The sequence below is a fragment of the Pristis pectinata genome, chromosome 31 (assembly GCF_009764475.1).
Source record: "Pristis pectinata isolate sPriPec2 chromosome 31, sPriPec2.1.pri, whole genome shotgun sequence".
NCBI classification, from domain to species: Eukaryota; Metazoa; Chordata; class Chondrichthyes; order Rhinopristiformes; family Pristidae; genus Pristis; species Pristis pectinata.
Window position 1 is genome coordinate 20,281,820 of NC_067435.1, and position 20,768 is coordinate 20,302,587.

Below are 20,768 nucleotides of genomic sequence, written 5' to 3' on the forward strand. Positions count from 1 at the left end.
TTGCATTTTTACCGATAAACCTGTTATTGGCCCCTTATCAAAAAACTCTGGAAGTCCTCATCAGCTCTGTCTGTCAGCTGATCAAGAAACCGGATGTAAATACAACTCGCCCTTAATAAATCTGCCTTTCCTTCAGGTGACTTAATCCTGTCCCAGATCAACATTTCCAAAGGACTGACTGACCTGCCATTGTTCAGCTTGTCCTTACTCCCTTAGTTTAAAGAAGGGAGTAACAGTTGCTACTCTTCAGTCCTCTGGCACCACCACTATGTTCCAAAGGAATTCAAAGATTATGGCGGTATCCTTTAATTTTTTCATAGAATCACAGAAACATACAGCACCAAAACAGGCCCTTGTGGCCCAGCTCGTCCATGCCAACCTATCCATGCTAAGCTCATTCACCTGCATTAAGCCTGTAACCCCCTTTGCCTTTCCTGTCAATGTACCTGTCCAATTGTAATTGCATCTGTCTCTGCCATTCCTCTGGCAGTTCGTTCAAGATAACCACCACCCTCTGGGTGAAAATTTTACCCCTCCTTTAAGTTTCTCCCCTCTCACCTTAAACCCATGCCCTCTAGTTTTAGAGTCCCCTGCCCCGGGAAACTGACTATTCATCCTCTCCATGCCTCTCATAAGTCCAGTCCTCAGCCTCCTACATTCCAGTGAGAGTAAACCCAGCCTAACCAATGGATTGTACAGCTGCATCATGACGTCCGAACTCTTGTACTCAATGCCTTGGCATACCAAATGCCATTTGCACTACCCTATACATCTGTGTCATGATTTTCAGGAAGCCATGGACTTTCACCCCAAGGTCTCTCTTCATCAATGTTCCTGAGGTCCCTACTATTTACTCTAAGTGGTCTGCCAAATTTGATTTCTCAAAGTGCATTACCTCATTTGTCTGAACTAAGTTCTGTCTGTCACTGCTCTGTCCAACTTTCCAGCTGAACTGTGTCTCACTGTATCATTAGACAACCTCCTTCATTATCTACAACAACAATTTTTGTGTCGTCTGCAAACTTACTAATCACACCACCTACGTTCTCATCCAAGTAATTTATACATATTACAAACATCAAAGTTCCCAGCACCGATCACTGTGGTACACCACTTCTCACGGACTTCCAATCAGGAAAAACGCCCATCCACCACTACCCGATGCAGGGTTTCGACCCAATACGTCAACAGCTTGAGCCACTGTTTGTTTGTGGCATCCACCACTACCCTCTGCCTCCTATCATTGTCAGTTTTGGATCCATTTTCCCAACATGCTTCAGATCCCTTGTGCCTTAACCCTCTGTACCAGCCTACCACTGTTGTTTTCATCAATTTTTTTTAATTACCTCTTACCTGTGGGTCTTCAGGCTTCTGTACCTCCTCCCCGATGGTAGTAACGACAAGAGGGCAGGTACTTAGTGATGGATGTCGCCTTCTTGAGACACTATCTCTTGAAGATGTCCTGATGGTGGGGAGGGTTGTGTTCGTGATGGAGCTGGCTGAGTCTACAACCCTCTGCAGCCTTTTGCGATCTTGTGCATTGGAGCCTCTGTACCAGGCTGTGATGCAACCAGTCAAAATGCGCTGCACTGTACATCTATAAAAATTGCAAGAGTCTTTGGTGACATACCCAAATCTCCTCAAACTCCTAATGAAGTAGAACCACTGGTGTGCCTTCTTCGTGATTACATCAATGTAAGTCTCTTCCAGCAACTTCCCTACACTCTCTGGCCTACGTAGAACAGTACAGCACAGGAACAGGTCCTTTGGCCTACAATTGTGCTGAACTAATTAAACTAGTATTTAAACCCCTAACTAAACTAGCCCTTCTCCTCCATAATGTCTGTATCCCTCCATTCCCTGTACATTTGTGTGCCTGCCTAAGAGCCTCAAAAGCCTTTATTGTATTTGCCTCCACCACCACCTACCCTGGCAGTCCATTCCTGGGACCCCCCACTCTCTGTGTTTAAAACAAAACAAATCAACAACTTTCCCCACACATCATCTTTGAACATACCCCCTCGCACCTTAAATGCATGCCCTCTAGTATTAGACATTTTGACCCTGGGAAAAAGATTCCCATCAACCTCCGCCACCCCAGAGAAACAACCCAAGTTTGTCCAACCTCTCCTTATAGCTCATGCCCCCTAATCCAGGCAGCATCCTGGTGAACGTCTTCTGCACCCTCTCCAAAGCCTCCACATCCTTCCTGTAATGGGGTGACCAGAATTGAATGCAATACCCCAGATGCAGCCTAACTAGAGTTTTATAAAACTGCAACATAACTTCTTGATTCCTAAACTCAGTGGCTCAACTAATAAAGACAAGCATGTCATAAGCCTTCTTTACCATCCTATATCAACCTGTGCAGCCAAATGCAGGGAGCTATGGACTTGGACACCAAGATCCCTCTGTACATCAATGCTGTTAAGGGTCTTGCCATTAACTGTGTACTGTCCCTTTACATTTGATCTCCCAAAGTGCAACACGTCACACTTGGCCAGATTAAGCTCCATTTGCCATTTCTCCACCTATATCTGCAATTGATCTATATCTTGCTGTGTTGGCAACCTTCTACAGCATCACAACACCACCAATCTTTATCATCTGCAAACTTACCACCCATCCATATTTTCATCCAGCTCATTTATATGGTATTGGCATTGGTTTATTATTGTCACTTGTACCAAAGTACAGTGAAAAACTTGTTTTGCATGCCGATCGTACAGGTCAATTCATTACACAGTGCAGTTAACAGCAGAGGTCCCATTATGGATCCCTGCAGAACACCACTAGTCATGGGCCTCCAGCCAGAATAAGTCCCATCGACCACTACCCTCTATGGGCAAGCCAGTTCTGAATCCAAATGGCCAAGTCACCATGGATCCCATGCATCTTAATCTTCTAGATTAGCCTACTGTGAGGGACCTTTCCAGGTTTATTCCTACTGCCCTTTTTGAACAAGGGGACAACCTTGGCTTATCCTTCAGTTTTCTGATACCTCGCCTATGGCTAACAGAGGTGCAAAAATCTCCGTCAGAGCCACTTGCTCTCCTTAGCATCCTGGGATAGATCCCGCCAGGCCCTGGGGATTTATCCACTCTAATGTGCACCACTATTTCTAACTCAAAAAGTACATGTTCCAGAATATCAGTGTGCCCTCCCCTTAACTCTGCACATCCTTCTCCCTGATGAATACCAATGAGAAGTGTTCATTTAGGACCTCGCTCCACACATAGCTGAGGGGACCTACTCTCTCATTAGCCACTCTCTTGCTTCTAATGTACTTATAAAAAATTTTGGGATTCTCCTTAATTGCACTTGCCAAGGTAATTTCATGGCTCCTTTTTGCCCTTGTAATTTTTTTCTTAACTTCTCTGCTATATCCCCTATAAACCAGAAGTGTCTCCTTTGATAACAATTTCTTAAACCTGACTTGTGCTTCCTTGTTTTCCCTGATCAAGCTTTCAATCTTTTGCTAACCATTATCCTTTGTTAGCTTTTGTTCTTGCTGTACTTCCTCAAAATCCTAGGAGACGTGCCATCTGGTTCTGTTGACTTAGCAGCTTTAAACTTCAGTTAACTTTCCTAACTCGTGCACACTATCAGTTTTTAATACATACAGTATCTCAGCTTTCTCCTCCTTCATAATTACTTGGAAGTATTCTCTTTCTTGGTGAAAACAGATGAAAATGTATTCATTTAATGCCTTATGCACTGAGCATCTATGTGCAAGTTCTCATTTTTGTCATTGATAGTCCCCGCTCCATCATGTACTACCTTTTTACTCTTTATGTGCCTATCGAATACTTTTGGATTCTCATTTATGTTGCCTGCTGATCCTTTCTCATGCTCTTTCTTTACTTCTCTTATTTTAATTTTCCCTTCCCCTCTGGTTCTTTTGTAATCAGAGTGGTTCTTGCTAGTATTTATATCCCAACACTTGCCCAGAAGCAGCTTTTTTAGCTTTATTTTCCTCTGTATCTCTTTCATCATCTAGGGAGCTGTGGATTTGTTTGTTCTTCCTTTGCTCCCAAAGGGAATGTGCCTCAACCATGCCTGAATAATCTCTTCCTTAAAGGCAGCCCATTGTTCTGCTGGAGTTATATAGCACAGGAACAGGCCCTTCAGTGCAACCGTCCATGCCAACCAAGTTGCCTACTCAAGCTAGTCCCATTTGGCCCATATTCCTCTAAACCTTTCCTATTCATGTACCTGTCTAAATGTCTTTTAAACATTGTAATTGTACCTGCCTCTGCAGCTCCCTCTGGCAGCTCATTCCACTTACCCAACACCCTCTGTATGGAAAAGCTTGCTCCTCAGCCTCCCTTTAAATCTTTCCCCTCACCTTAAACCTGTGCCCTCAAGTTTCAGACTCCCCTCCCCTACTGCAGGGTAGGCACAGTAGTGTAGCAGTTAGCATAATGCTATTACAGCCCCAGCGACCCGGGTTCAATTCCGGCCACTGTCTGTAAGGAGTTTGTACGTTCTCCCTGTGTCTGCGTGAGTTTCCTCCGGGTGCTCCAGTTTCCTCCCACATTCCAAAGATGTACCGGTTAGGAAGTTGTGGGCATGCTATGTTGGCACTGGAAGCGTGGCGACACTTAAGGGCTGCCCCCAGAACACTACGCAAAAAATGCATTTCATTGTGTGCTTTGATGTACTTGTGACTAAAAGATATCTTATCTTACTGTTTTGCCTGTTAATCTTTGATTCAAGTTTAGGAGGGCCAGATCCACTCTCATCCTATTGAAATTGATCATCCTCCAATTTTAACTTCCTCATTTTTTCTGTAGCTAACCCAAATCTTATGATCTTACAGTCACTAAATGTTCTCCCACTGAAGCTTGGTGCACTTGACCTGAACTTGATCCAGCAATTCCTCCTTCCTCAATGGACCAGGAACACACTGCTCATGAAAACTATTCTGGGCACATTGTAGTTAACTCTTCACTGCCTGTGCCTTAGATGTTATTATTAGCTGAGTTTACATTAAGTCCCCAGTTATAACTACCTTATAGTTTTGGCACTTCTCTAATTCCCCTGCATATTTGCTCTATCTCTCTCACTCCTTGATTACCTGAGAATACACTCAGCAGTGTAATGTTCCCTCTTCTGTTTGTTACCTCTAACCAAACAGAATCTGCCTTTCAAGGTCAAAATTGAGTTTATTGTCACATGCACAAGCCCATGTGTGCACAGGTGCAATGCAAAACTTATTGCAGCAGCATCACAGGCACATTGCAGCAGGTACACAACATTCACAAGAATTGCTCTGCCCCTGTCCTACTCTTCACACTTACTCGGCCTCTTGCACTCTTCACTCTCCCCTTCTTTATGATCACAACGTCTGGTTTAGTCACTCACGATACACTCGCATGTCCCCTCACTCTCCTGCTCTTTACACCTACTTGGCCTCACTGTTTCTTTGTAATCACTCAGCCTCTTGCTGTCCAACTAATTATGCTAGTGGCCCTTCTCTGCATGGGAAGCTCACGTAGCCTCACACTCTTTCTTACTGTTTATTGTCAAGGTCCCCCCTACCTCCTCTCTCCCCCCCCTACCTCCTCTCTCCCCCCCCTACCTCCTCTCTCCCCCCCCACCTCCTCTCTCCCCCCCCTACCTCCTCTCTCCCCCCCCTACCTCCTCTCTCCCCCCCTACCTCCTCTCTCCCCCCCCTACCTCCTCTCTCCCCCCCCTACCTCCTCTCTCCCCCCCTACCTCCTCTCTCCCCCCCCTACCTCCTCTCTCCCCCCCCACCTCCTCTCTCCCCCCCTACCTCCTCTCTCCCCCCCCCTACCTCCTCTCTCCCCCCCCACCTCCTCTCTCCCCCCCCTACCTCCTCTCTCCCCCCCCTACCTCCTCTCTCCCCCCCTACCTCCTCTCTTCCCCCCCTACCTCCTCTCTCCCCCCCTACCTCCTCTCTCCCCCCCCTACCTCCTCTCTCCCCCCCCTACCTCCTCTCTCCCCCCCCACCTCCTCTCTCCCCCCCCTACCTCCTCTCTCCCCCCTACCTCCTCTCTCCCCCCCTACCTCCTCTCTCCCCCCTACCTCCTCTCTCCCCCCCTACCTCCTCTCTCCCCCCCTACCTCCTCTCTCCCCCCTACCTCCTCTCTCCCCCCCTACCTCCTCTCTCCCCCCCTACCTCCTCTCTCCCCCCTACCTCCTCTCTCCCCCCTACCTCCTCTCCCTCCTCTCTCCCCCCCTACCTCCTCTCTCCCCCCCTACCTCCTCTCTCTCCCCCCCTACCTCCTCTCTCCCCCCCACCTCCTCTCTCCCCCCCCACCTCCTCTCTCCCCCCCCACCTCCTCTCTCCCCCCCCTACCTCCTCTCTCCCCCCCCACCTCCTCTCTCCCCCCCCTACCTCTCCCCCCCCCTACCTCCTCTCTCCCCCCCCTACCTCCTCTCTCCCCCCCCTACCTCCTCTCTCCCCCCCCTACCTCCTCTCTCCCCCCCCACCTCCTCTCTCCCCCCCCCACCTCCTCTCTCCCCCCCCTACCTCCTCTCTCCCCCCCCTACCTCCTCTCTCCCCCCCTACCTCCTCTCTCCCCCCACTACCTCCTCTCTCCCCCCACTACCTCCTCTCTCCCCCCCCTACCTCCTCTCTCCCCCCCCTACCTCCTCTCTCCCCCCCCTACCTCCTCTCTCCCCCCCCTACCTCCTCTCTCCCCCCCCTACCTCCTCTCTCCCCCCCCTACCTCCTCTCTCCCCCCCCTACCTCCTCTCTCCCCCCCCACCTCCTCTCTCCCCCCCCTACCTCTCTCCCCCCCCTACCTCCTCTCTCCCCCCTACCTCCTCTCTCCCCCCCCCTACCTCCTCTCTCCCCCCCCTACCTCCTCTCTCCCCCCCCTACCTCCTCTCTCCCCCCCCTACCTCCTCTCTCCCCCCCCTACCTCCTCTCTCCCCCCCCTACCTCCTCTCTCCCCCCCCTACCTCCTCTCTCCCCCCCTACCTCCTCTCTCCCCCCCCTACCTCCTCTCTCCCCCCCTACCTCCTCTCTCCCCCCCCTACCTCCTCTCTCCCCCCCCACCTCCTCTCTCCCCCCCCTACCTCCTCTCTCCCCCCCCTACCTCCTCTCTCCCCCCCCTACCTCCTCTCTCCCCCCCCTACCTCCTCTCTCCCCCCCCTACCTCCTCTCTCCCCCCCCTACCTCCTCTCTCCCCCCCCACCTCCTCTCTCCCCCCCCTACCTCCTCTCTCCCCCCCCTACCTCCTCTCTCCCCCCCCTACCTCCTCTCTCCCCCCCTACCTCCTCTCTCCCCCCCCTACCTCCTCTCTCCCCCCCTACCTCCTCTCTCCCCCCCTACCTCCTCTCTCCCCCCCTACCTCCTCTCTCCCCCCCTACCTCCTCTCTCCCCCCCTACCTCCTCTTTCCCCCCCTACCTCCTCTCTCCCCCCCCTACCTCCTCTCTCCCCCCCCACCTCCTCTCTCCCCCCCCACCTCCTCTCTCCCCCCCTACCTCCTCTCTCCCCCCCTACCTCCTCTCTCCCCCCCTACCTCCTCTCTCCCCCCCTACCTCCTCTCTCCCCCCCTACCTCCTCTCTCCCCCCCCCTACCTCCTCTCTCCCCCCCCTACCTCCTCTCTCCCCCCCCTACCTCCTCTCTCCCCCCCCTACCTCCTCTCTCCCCCCCCTACCTCCTCTCTCCCCCCCCTACCTCCTCTCTCCCCCCCCCCTACCTCCTCTCTCCCCCCCCTACCTCCTCTCTCCCCCCCCTACCTCCTCTCTCCCCCCCCCTACCTCCTCTCTCCCCCCCTACCTCCTCTCTCCCCCCCCTACCTCATCTCTCCCCCCCCTACCTCCTCTCTCCCCCCCCTACCTCCTCTCTCCCCCCCCCTACCTCCTCTCTCCCCCCCCCTACCTCCTCTCTCCCCCCCCTACCTCCTCTCTCCCCCCCCTACCTCCTCTCTCCCCCCCCTACCTCCTCTCTCCCCCCCCTACCTCCTCTCTCCCCCCCCTACCTCCTCTCTCCCCCCCCTACCTCCTCTCTCCCCCCCCTACCTCCTCTCTCCCCCCCCCACCTCCTCTCTCCCCCCCCTACCTCCTCTCTCCCCCCCCTACCTCCTCTCTCCCCCCCCCTACCTCCTCTCTCCCCCCCCTACCTCCTCTCTCCCCCCCTACCTCCTCTCTCCCCCCCCCTACCTCCTCTCTCCCCCCCCTACCTCCTCTCTCCCCCCCCTACCTCCTCTCTCCCCCCCCTACCTCCTCTCTCCCCCCCTACCTCCTCTCTCCCCCCCTACCTCCTCTCTCCCCCCCCTACCTCCTCTCTCCCCCCCCCTACCTCCTCTCTCCCCCCCCCTACCTCCTCTCTCCCCCCCCTACCTCCTCTCTCCCCCCCCCTACCTCCTCTCTCCCCCCCCTACCTCCTCTCTCCCCCCCCTACCTCCTCTCTCCCCCCCCACCTCCTCTCTCCCCCCCCCTACCTCCTCTCTCCCCCCCCTACCTCCTCTCTCCCCCCCCTACCTCCTCTCTCCCCCCCTACCTCCTCTCTCCCCCCCCTACCTCCTCTCTCCCCCCCCCTACCTCCTCTCTCCCCCCCCTACCTCCTCTCTCCCCCCACTACCTCCTCTCTCCCCCCCCTACCTCCTCTCTCCCCCCCCTACCTCCTCTCTCCCCCCCCTACCTCCTCTCTCCCCCCCCTACCTCCTCTCTCCCCCCCTACCTCCTCTCTCCCCCCCCTACCTCCTCTCTCCCCCCCCTACCTCCTCTCTCCCCCCCTACCTCCTCTCTCCCCCCCCTACCTCCTCTCTCCCCCCCCCTACCTCCTCTCTCCCCCCCTACCTCCTCTCTCCCCCCCCTACCTCCTCTCTCCCCCCCCTACCTCCTCTCTCCCCCCCCTACCTCCTCTCTCCCCCCCCTACCTCCTCTCTCCCCCCCCTACCTCCTCTCTCCCCCCCCTACCTCCTCTCTCCCCCCCCTACCTCCTCTCTCCCCCCCCTACCTCCTCTCTCCCCCCCCTCCCCCCATCTCCAAAATTTGAATGTTATAATTGTATCTGCCTCCACTGCTGCCCTGGCAGTCATTCCTGTTACTAAACCACTTGCTATGAAACACAGGTTTTCCCTCATCACTTTTGGTTAATTTGCCTATCACCTTCATTCTGATTCTCTCCAGCCATTCTGTCTATACCCTTTGTGATTTAATTCCCCCTTTCTGATCTCGTCACAACCTCCTTTGTTCTAAGCAGATGTAACCACTGCTTTCCTAATCTGTCTGTGTTACTAAAGTTCCTCATCCCTGGAATGTTTTCAGTAGATCTTGTTTGCACCCTGTCCGAAGCCTTCACACCTTTACTTAAGTTGTGGTGCACAGAAATGGGCACAATACTCCACCTTGGCCAAACCTGTATTCTTCCAAAGCAGTAGTTTGTTCTGCTGTGTTTCTGACAAACCAAAAGTGATGAGGGATGTTTCATCGTGACTTGCCTGGGGTGGAATGTTTCATTGGATAGGTCGGGTCTGTTTTCCTTGGGACAGAGGAGGTTGACGGGGGACTGGATAGAGACTATCATAAGCACAGAGAGGGTAGATGATAAGAAATGTTGATATGCAGAGGGGGTCTAAGACCGAAGGGCAAGGGTTTAAGATAAGGAGCAAAAGGTTCGGAGGGGATCTGAGGAAGAATGTTTCACCCAAAGGGTGGTTGTGATCTGAAACATGCTGCCTGAGAAGGTCATGGAGGAAGATACTTGCGCACCATCTGGACAAGTACTTGAATTGCCAAGGCATAGTCAGGCTATGGATCAAGTTAATGACATTGGTATAGCTAGGTATTTGATGGTCAGCATGGACATGTGGACCAAAAGGCCTGTCTCTGCGACTTCCTCACTCTTACACATTATCTTTCTAATTGAAAAGCCCAGGATCCCATCTGCTTTTTTTTCCACTATCTCACAATCTGACACCACTTGCCACTGTGCATCTATGACCCCAGATCTCTATTCATGTACTCATTTTAGAATCATGGTCTGAAGCAACTTGGTCCTAATTTGCCTTTTAATAAAGTCTTGCTGACGTTTCTCATCAAATCACTGCCAATTCTGATCCAGATTACACACCTTGGCAATTTTCCTGCAAATTTGCCTCTTGACACCCTTCTCACTAGTTGGGCGAATGCATCCTCCTAGCACTGTCCTTGCACTTCTGGTGTTTCTCAACAATGAGCAGAGATTCTGTCCTTGTTCATTCCAGGACATCCTTGGTTTCCAGTGCTGCAACATTCTCCTTAATCCATGCTTTCTTCCTTTCCCTATCTTTCCTGCATTCCTTGTTTGAAGGAAAATTTAGAATCTGTTCCTGCACTTTACTTAGTCAGGACGCTGTTAGTGATATCTCTTAATCCCATGTAGTTAATTCCACCTGTGTTTCTCATTCTTGTTTAATAGGCTTCTTGCATTTCCATACGTGGATTGTAATCCTATCTTCGATTTTGTACTGTCTTCAGCCAAACATTTAAACGTGCAATCCTCCTATTTCTATACTCACCGGTACCTGGATCAGGAAGTCATCTGGAAATTGCCAATTTTGTGTCTTGTTTATTCACTTATTTCTTAATTCTTCAATGTTTATCTGCAGGACCTTATCCCCTTTTTAGGCAACCCTTTACTTTTAAATAGTCCTCCCACATGAGGAAATAGCCTCTCCACCCTAATCCTGATCTTAGACTTTTCAATTAAATGCTCATTCTTTGCAGATACAAATATAAACTGCCCGACCTTTCCTCACAAGACACCCCACCCATTCCAGATATTTGTCCAATCAGCCTTCTCTGAACTGCCTTTGATGTATTTATATCTTACCTTAAATAAGGAGACCAATTCTGGCAGAGGAGGTGGTGCTGATGTAAAAGATAAACGGTGGAAGAGATACAAGTGGCCAAATGGCCTACTCCTGTTTCTGTTTGTGTTATTATGTTAATTTTTAATCCTATTTGTTAATTTACCTTTGAAGTCTTCACTGCTGGCTCAACTCTCATTGTATCCTCATATGATTTCATTATTAATTATTCCTTAACTACCCAACTACACCTTTAACTACTCTTCCCCTTTTACCATTTTGCTCATAGACCCTGAAACCTGTTAGTTCCCGGCCTGACCATGCCTCATGAATGGCAACCATGTCACAGTCTGTGTAAAGACAGCTTATTTGGATCACTCTCCCCTGTCCTTTGGCTCTTGATTTAATTATTTTACCGTCTCCAGATCTCTCCTTACTCCCCTCCAATTTCACCATCTGTGCTTAACCGCCACACGAACAACTGAAACAGTTTAATTTTGATTTTGTTTTAATCCCACAGGATCGAAAGATGCTGTCTGCTGCTCAACAGCTGTTGCAGGACAGTAAAACCAAAATTGAAGTGATTCGTATGCAAGTCCGTAAAGCAATACAGGCAGATGAGATGCATGTAGAAGTTGAGGATGGACAAGGTAATATTTGTGAGAAAGCTTGGTGATAACCATGGAGCAGTCTAAGCTGGACAGTAATGCATACATTATGAAATCTTTCTTACAAACAAAGTGTAAGAATAGTTACTCTTTTAGTGGCAATGAACATAAAATTCATTGAACAACGTAAAGTGTTTCTATCTCAAATGCATCAATGCAGACTGAGTTTAGATTATCTGTTGGATACTGCCCCCTCTGTACATCATGGTAAAACGAGAGCTCAAAGACAAACAACACCTATATGATTGAGTTAAACACAGGGATTATGTATCAATAATAAAAACAGTTTTTACTTTATGAAGTGTTTAAGGCAGTTCATGAAAGTGACATCCAGCTAATTTTAATACCAAGCCATATAAGGAGGTGGAAGGACAGTTGGAAGATGGAAGGCATGACTGAGCCATGGAAAGGCTGAATGCGGGAAACCTAGTATTAAATAGTTTGGTAACTGGAGACACAATGTCAAGGGAAAGTAATTGCAAAAGGGCATGCAGAAGGGACCAGAATTGGAGAAGAAGGTTGCTGATTGAGAGGCCACCCTCAGACAGGGCAGAACTCATCCACGATGTCCAATTGGACTCCTACCCTCTCTCTGTACATTCTCAGACAGGACTCTTACCAAAGCAGAGTGTCAAAGAGGACCTGTATTGTTTGACCTATACAGGGTGTTAAAAAGGACTGGTTCCTAGATTCCTCGATACTCTGTCTAAAGCGTTGTCTTTATACCAGGTTACCTTAGTTCAGACAATACCTGTACACTGTTGCCTATGTACATCATTAGACAGAGAGCCCACCCTCTTCTCTAGTCAAACAGGTTCCAAACCCTGTTGCCTATGGACAGAGTTGAACGAGGCATGTACCTTGCTTTCTGTGTAAAGTCACAGGTTCTGTACCCTGCTGCCCGGTACAATGAACCAGAACTGAAACTCTGCTCCTGATTTGCTGTCACAAACGGGAACAGTGCTGCCGATGAACAGTGATTCCATATCCATTACCTTGTGTATCATCACAGCCCAGGATGAAAACAGCCTCAATCAGAACCTGGACCCAGCTCTGTGTCCATTCTCAAACCGGACTCCCCTTGTAGGTTGTCCGCTGGCGCCCACAGACATCCACGTCTCGGTCTGATTTGGTGGAAAATTGCTTGTGTACAGTTTCAAACAGATCTTGTACCTGCTCACTGCATATAGTTTTAGAGTCTTAGTCTTAGAATCACACACGCAGAAACAGGCCCTTCGGCCCACCACATCCATGCCAACCATCAAGTCCCCATTTATACTATTTCCACGTACCAGCACTTGATCTCTGACCTTCAATGCCTTAGTGATTCAAGTGCTAATCCAGGTACTTTTCTCAGGCAGTACATTCCAGCCAGTCTAATCTCTCCCCTTAAGTAAAGTCCTTCAGTCCAGGCAACATTCTGGTGGATCTCACCTGCACTCTCTCTAGTGTAACCATATCCTTCCAAGAGTGTGGTGATTAGAACTGCACACAATACTTCAAGTGTGACTTAACCAGTCTTTTGTAAAGTTTCAACATAATGTCTCATCTTTTATTTCCCATGCCCCAGTCTATGGAGGCCAGCATGTCATATGTCTTCTTGACCACCTGTGTTGCCACTTTCTGGGAACTATGGACTTGAATCCCAAGGTCCCTCTATTCATCAACATTCTTTAGCGCCCTACCATTACTGTATATGTCCTACCCCTATTTGTCTTCCCAAAATGCATCACCTTGCACTTGTTGAAACTGAAGTCCATTTACCCACACTCTTCCCAGCTTTCCATCTGATTTCTTTCCTGCTGTAGCTTTAGACAGCCTTCCTTGAACACACCAAATTTTGTGTCATCCAACTTATTAATTGTAGCTCCTACATTCACAAGTTGTTAATGTATCTCACAGACAACCGTGGTCCCAGCACTGATCCCTGCAGTATGCCACAGACTTCTAATGAGGAAAAACATCCTTCTACCACTACCACAGCAGTACTCTTCTAATATTCTGATTGCGTTTTGATGCCCAGAGCTTCCAATGGGTTATTATCAGTGATGGTTTGAATGGGAGCATCAGGGTCTGTGGGTAACTGCAACTTGAAATAAATGAAACCCAGTAGGAATAGAGATTTAAACTTTAAGAGATTTGAGGTTGATGCAAGAAAGTGACGCTGAACAAAAGATAATTGAGGGTTGAAATGGCTAACTCCTGCTTCTACTTCTTCAGGTCTTCACTGTACATTCTGAGGTACCACTAACCACACGTTTGCAGCCCACGAAGACAAAAGCTTGGGCTGCTGTGCCAATTGAAATAAGTGTATGTTGAGAATGTTCGCCTTCATTAATGCATGGCCTTTTACTTACTTTTAAAGCCAAGCCAGAGATAAGTCTCCTTGAACTGAGAATTGAGGAATTGCGGCATCACTTTCGTGTGGAACATGCAGTGTCAGAAGGTGCCAAAAACGTCCTTCGTCTGCTGGGCTCAGGGAAGGTACACGATAAGAAAGCACTGTCTGAGGTAAAGAATGAGGGGCAATAATATTTCTGGAATTGACCACGTGTAATGGGCTATTGCAGGGTGAAGCACGTTGCCCTGGACTTGGCAGTGCTGGTGATTGTTGGTGGCAATCTAATCATGGCTTCACAAGATTTAGATATGAACAAATGAAGTAAAAACAGGAGAAGGCTACTTGGCACCTCGAGTCTGCTCTCCCATTTAGAGTCATAGAAAGACACAGCACTGAAACAAGCTCTTCAGCCCATCGAGTCTGCACTGACCATCAACCAAACCACCCATTTACACTTATCCTGCATTAATCCCATTTTTTATTATCCCTGCATTATCATCAACTCCTCCAGATTCTACCACCTGTGTGCACATCTTTGGAATGTGGGAGGAAATTGGAGCACCTGAAGGAAACCCACAAAGTCACAGGGAGAACGTGCAAACTCCACACAGCACCCAGCGTGAGGGTTGAACCTGTGTCTCTGGTGCTGTGAGGCAGCAGTTCCATGAGATAAATATACTTTAAGCTTGTGGCTGATCTGATTGTTACCTCAATTCTGCCTTCTGATCTACCCACAGTAACATTGGTTATCAAGAATCCATCTACCTCTGCCCTAACAAGATTCAAAGACTACTTCCACTGCCTTTTGAAGAAGATAGTTCCAACTCCTGACACTCTAAGATATAAATGTTTCACCTCATCCCTGTTTTAGATCAATGACCCCTTTATATGTAATCAGTGACTCATGCTTTAGATTCTGCTACATGAGGAAATGTCCTCTCCACATCTATCATCAAGATCCCTCAGGATTTCATCCAAATTCCCACTCTTATGAACTCCAGCAGCTACAATCATAGACTGACAAACATTTCCTTGTAAAACAATCTCACTGTTCCTGGTATTCATATAGTATTCTCAGAGCAATGTCCAATACGTTTATGTCCTTTCTAAAATAAGGAGACCAACACTGACGTGGTACTCCAGAGGCTATTTCACCAATGCCCTATATAACCGAGTGATGACGTCCCCACTTTTGTATTCAGTTGCCTGAGCAATAAACTATAGCACACTGTTAACTGGTGGGGTTTGGTCATTTGGCAATCTGATGGGATCTGCCCCTGGGAATAGATCACGCCCAGGATGGGGTCTGCTTTCCCCTCAGTCTGGATATAGGATGAATTGAAGAAGTTATACCACGATGCTCAGGGATGAATAACTGCAGGTATAAAAGTGTTTGTGTTGCTTGAACTCTTTGACCACTGCTCCAGAAACAAAAATGATTATGCAAGTTACTGCCATTAGCAAAAGGTTTCTTACTTTTCCACAACTTTGTAACTCAGTTGCATGTTTTGAAGTTCATCCTGTAACTTGGATAAGCTATCAAATCATTATAGATCTACAACTCTAGCAGAGCAGACAGAGGCATAATAATGCACTTGGGAGGACTGGTAGGCTAAGCTACAGATTTTAATGCATGGAACCTGACAGGTAAGACTGATGCAGTGGTTTTCAACCTTTTTCATGCTGCGGCCCCCCAGAACATGCCCTTGTTAGATAGCGGACCCCTAAAGCCCACAAAATCAAACAATCGATAATTCATGCATACAACACTTAAATTACTGCACATAGGCCCTATTGAAATAGTGACTATTTCAATTACCAGTAATTACCAGCAGTGTCTTTCAGTGTTCAATTCAATATGAAGGTTGTGCCTGTTTTGCACTGCAGAGTTTGTCCAAACGTGGTAGTATGGCGACAAACATACGGATATGTCATCCTCAATATTCAGTCCTGATCTGTATTTGGTTTTCATGGCAGTGACTGCAGAAAATGCTATTTTGCACAAGTAAGTGGTCGCAAATGGTAACAGAACATTGACGGCTTTGCCGGACAGCAGTGGATACTCCTGGGAACATGCTATCCAGAACGACAACAGTGACATTCGGTTGAACTGCAAGCGCAAAGTCCAGTCAGATGACAGTTCAGCCAATTCTTCTTATTCACATCCAGTTAAATCAGTAAGCAAGCATTCAAATGGATTTCAGATCCAATCAAACATGCTCGTGTCATCATCGCCGAAATACTCATGGAAATAATGTGACAGCTGTTGAGTATGGTTCAAAACGGTGCTCGCAATGGCCTCTGTCTTACTCTCGTTCACTGTCAGAAAGTCAGCCAGCAACGGAAACATATCCTAGACGCCTTGCTCACATCTTCCCTTCCAGATACGGAGTTTTTTCTGGAGGGCATTGATCTTGTCATGCGTTTTCAGAACATTTGAACCAGGTCCTTGCAATGATAGATTTAAGCTGTTCAAAATATCTGCAAGATCTGCTAATCTGGCAACTCAGGTCTCATCTGTCAAGAACTGTGCCAATGATCAGTTATGCTCATTTAGACAAATGGGCAGTTCATCTCGCAATTCATATACACACTGCACAACGTGGCCTCGTGACAGCCATCTGACTTCTGTATGTAGCAACAAATGCTTATGCTCGGCTCCCATTTCACGGCATATGTTTTCAAACAAACAATGATTGAGCGGCCTGGCTTTGATAAAGTTAATGATTTTAATGCACGTGAAAAACACATCCACAAGATTTTCATCCATATCCTTTGCAGCCAAAGCCTCACGGTGAATCATGCAGTGGGTTGCTGCTACATGTGGAGCGACTTCTTTCAATCGTGCGACTAGACCCGACTTCCCTCCCGTCATTGCGGCAGCACCATCCATGCATACTCCAATACACTGTCCACGCCGATGCTGATTGTGCAAAGAAAGTGTCAAGCACACGGAAAAGTTCTTCACCAGTTGTACGCCCTGGGAACGCCTTGCAAAACAGAAAGTCTTCCAAAGCCTCTCCTTCCCAGGAATATTGAACATAAACCAACAACTGCGCAGCACTGGCAACATCAGTACTTTCATCGAGCTGAATCGCAAATCTGACTTGCTGAAGACGTGCTATCAGCTGGCTCTGTATATCTTCCGCCATATCGCCAATTCTTCTGCTTACTGTGTTATCAGACAGTGGAATGGCTTTCAGTTTTTGACTGGATTCTTTTCCCAGTACAACTTTGCACATATCTACCGCTGCAGGCAGTATAAGCTCTTCTCCAATTGTGTGAGGCTTTCTGGAACGTGCTATTTGTAATGCTACCAAGTATGATGCGCGAAGAACCTTCTCATTTACAGTGGCGCAGGCTGTCATTTTGCCTTTCTGCTTGAGGTACAGCTCCTTTTGCCGCTCAAAATATTCCTTCGGCTTACTGGCAATGTCTGGATGCACTGTTGTTAAATGGCACTTCAATTTCGCTGGTTTCATTACATCGTTGGACAGTGTTTACAAACACACAACACAGAAAGGTTGGTCCGCATTTGTCCCCACTGCGATGAAGCCACATGAAATGTATTCTGGATTGTACTTGCATTGTTTTCTCTTTCGGTCACCCTTATCCCCTTCGTCATCAGAACCTTCTGGTTTCTGGTCAGCTGTTCTCTTCAGAAATTTCTCCACACTCAGCAATACACGCTGGTCAGTTTAATTACTATTACTGATAAACAAAATTATCAAAACTAATCTAAAATTTACACGCTTGCGCACTTTTCGTTTAACAGTGACGTCACTGTGGCATAAATGCACGGTAAGTAAGCAATATTATTAAGGCACACCAACAACGTCACTCAGTCTCGCTAACACTACAGTGCACAACAGAATAGTAGTGAGTAGTGAACACTACTGACTACTCTGACTACACAAATTGAATATTAAGCGGCAGCTTACCAGCAGGGAACACCGTCTAAGTCTCTAAGATTGTCACCTATAACAGAATAGATATAGCCGATTTTCTGAATAGTGGAAAACTGGAGCAAGCAAGTAAGCTACGTCTTTGTAACAGGTCACTTTTCCGTTTTTTTTCTTGGCTTGGGGGTCCGCGGACCACAGGTTGAAAACCTCTGGCTTAGAGCATTGAGTGGCACATGGAATGTGGTTGAAAGAAGGGCAGGACTGGCAGCTCAATGTTCCAAGGTGTAGAAGTTTCAGTCATGGTAGAGGGGGAGGTAAAAGAGGAGGGGCATTGCAGGATTGGAAAGGGAGAACATCACTGCAGTACTCAAGGAGGATGTCCTGGAAGGTCCTAAAATGAGACCATATAGGTAGAATTTAGAAATAAGAAAGGAGTGATTACTTTGCTGGGATTATACTACAATCAGAGACAAACCCACAGAAAGGTGCAAGGCAATAGGGTTAAAGTAGAGGGAGATTTTAACTTCTCCAGGGTTGACTGGATTGTTTTAGTGCAACAGGCTAAGATTGGGTAGAATTTGTAAAGTGCATCCTGGAGAGTTTTTGAGTCAATATGAAGATAGTCCTCCTAGAAATGGGGCTGTTCTTGACCTAATCTTGGAAAATGAGGCCAGGTGGAAATGTTACTGAGGATCATAATTCTTTATGTTTCAAGGTAACTATGGGAAAGATGGTCTGGATGTTAGGGTCCAAATTTGAAGGCCGATTGCAATAACATACAATGGGAGCTGATGAATGTGGATTGGGAGCAGCTGCTTGTGGGTAGATCAACACTCAACAGCGGGAATCTTTTAGAAGTGTGATGGCGAGAGTTCAGGACCAAAATTTTCCCACAAGAGTGAGAAGCAAGGGTGGCAGGGGATAGGGGACATCGAGAGTTTGATCAAGGGAAGAAAATGGAAGCATATTGGTAATTATTGTCAACTGAAAGTGGGAGAAACCCTTGAGGAGCACTGAGAGCACAGGGAAGTATGAAATAAGGTTGGATAAGCTGCCAAGGCCTGATAAGATAAGGTGGGGCCATGACGGTGATTTTTGCGTCTTCACTAGCTGCAGGTGAGGTACCAGATGACTGGAGGGTAACAAATGAGGCAGCAGGGATAAACCAGGCCAGTCATTGAGAAAACATTGGAAAAATTCCAAGGGACAGGATTTATTTACCCGAATGTAGCCATTGAAGCATTTTGGTTATAAGAAGTGGCTGGGATTGTTTTCTCCAGAGAGTAGGAGACTGAGGGGGTTACCTCATAGAGGTGTGCAATGTTGTGAGGGAGATAGATAGGGTCGATAGAACCATCACAGTTCCAGGGATGCGTGTTCAATCCTGACCTCAGATTCTGTCTGTCTGGGGTCTACACGTTCTGCTGTGACCTCTGGGTGCTCCAGTTTCCTCCCACACTACAAACACGTGCGGGCCGGTAGGTTGATTGGCTGTTATAGGTTGTCCCTAGTGTGCAGATGAGTGGTAGAATCTGGGGGGAGGTGATGAGAATGTGGGGAAAATAAAAACTGAACTATTGTAGGATGAGTGTTGAAGGATCTGAGGGGGAGTTTTTCACACTGAGACTGTTGAAACCTGGAAAGTGCTGCCTGAGGAGGTGATGGAGGCAGGAACTTATACAACATTTAAGAAACATCTAGATAAACACTTGAATCACTAAGGCATAGAAGGCGACGTACCAAATGTGGGCAAATGGGATTAGTGTAGATCAGTGCAGTGGTCGACATGGGCATGGTGGGCCGAAGGGCCTGCTTTTGTGCTGTGTGAATCCATTCAGTAAACAAATGGTGTTTGGGAACAAAGTGGGTCTCCTTAAAATCAGTGCTTGTGATATTATAAATGAAAATAATGAGATGGCAGACAGTATAAAGCTCCATTTTGCCAGTATTTATAAAGGAGGAAAAGATACTATGCTGGAAGTTCAAAATAAACAAGCACTGAATCGGGCTCTTAAGCTCGTGTGGACACTGCTGGTATGTCTGGAGGATTCAAATTCCAAATGAATCCTGAAGAAACAATTGGGTGCACATTTGATGGGAACTAATTTGCAGGATTATTGGGGAAATGTTAGGGTGTAGAATTAAGCTGAATAATGCTTTTAAAGAATTGACATAAGTGCATTTGGCTGGTGAAAAGTTTTATTTAAATCTAAGTGTTGTTTTCTTCCATCACTGAGAAGTAAAAGAAGAAAATATTCGAAAGATTGGGGTAACGTGAGAAATTGAAAAGATACTTCAAAGAACTGGCAAAGGCATGAAGGACATTTTTGTTATTATGCTGGAATCTTTGTAGGAATTAGTTACTCAGTCACTCAAGTTTGATTTGTGTATGAGTTTTTTTAAAATAAACTTTAAGTAATGTACACGATATATCAGAAATATTTGTTTTTCATCCTAGGCTCAATCCAGGCTGAACGAGTCAAGTGAAAAATTGGACCTATTAAAACATTCTCTGGAACAGAGATTAAATGAGCTCCCAGAAGATCACCCCAAAGGGTGTATTGTTAAAGAAGAACTTGTCATGGCCTGTTCTCCGGCATTCAGCAATCGGAGCAACGCTTCCTATCACCAGAACCAGTACAGCACACTGTACAAGCCTTCACCACTAACAGGTATGCCTGAATAAATTCTTGGGATGTCAGTGTTACTGGTGAGGCCACTGGATACTATTAGCATGAAGGATTAACCACAAAGGCCAAACTAGGCAGGAGGAGCAGCTTTCCTTCCTTGATGGATATTGCTAAATTGGTTTGTTTTAAACAATCCAGATTACAGTTTCTGGCTGGGCAGATATTGAGTTCTTCAATTTGCTCATAAATTTGCACTGGGGTTTTCCACTGGGGCATGCAGTAAATCAATTATTCAAAAACAGTTTTTTAACCAATGAAACTGATGAATTATTAACGAGCAGTGCAGTGTTTGAATTGGGAACTGCCTGTTTAAAACCCTGAGTTAATGGATTTAGGTACAGAAAGCAAAATAAAGGGAGAAAAAGGAGGGATGGACTAAAAGAGGTAAAT

The 20,768-nt window shown here is 47.5% G+C and overlaps 1 protein-coding gene across 1 annotated transcript in view; it reads left to right on the forward strand.

Moving 5' to 3' along the window:
- pkn1a (protein kinase N1a) overlaps positions 1-20,768 on the forward strand; it is a 176,893-nt gene that overhangs the window by 39,474 nt on the left and 116,651 nt on the right. The window contains exons 4-6 of the mRNA XM_052042083.1: positions 11,295-11,424; positions 13,808-13,953; positions 20,147-20,360. Coding sequence (XP_051898043.1) covers positions 11,295-11,424; positions 13,808-13,953; positions 20,147-20,360 — 490 coding nt within the window. The remainder of the gene's footprint in view (positions 1-11,294; positions 11,425-13,807; positions 13,954-20,146; positions 20,361-20,768) is intronic.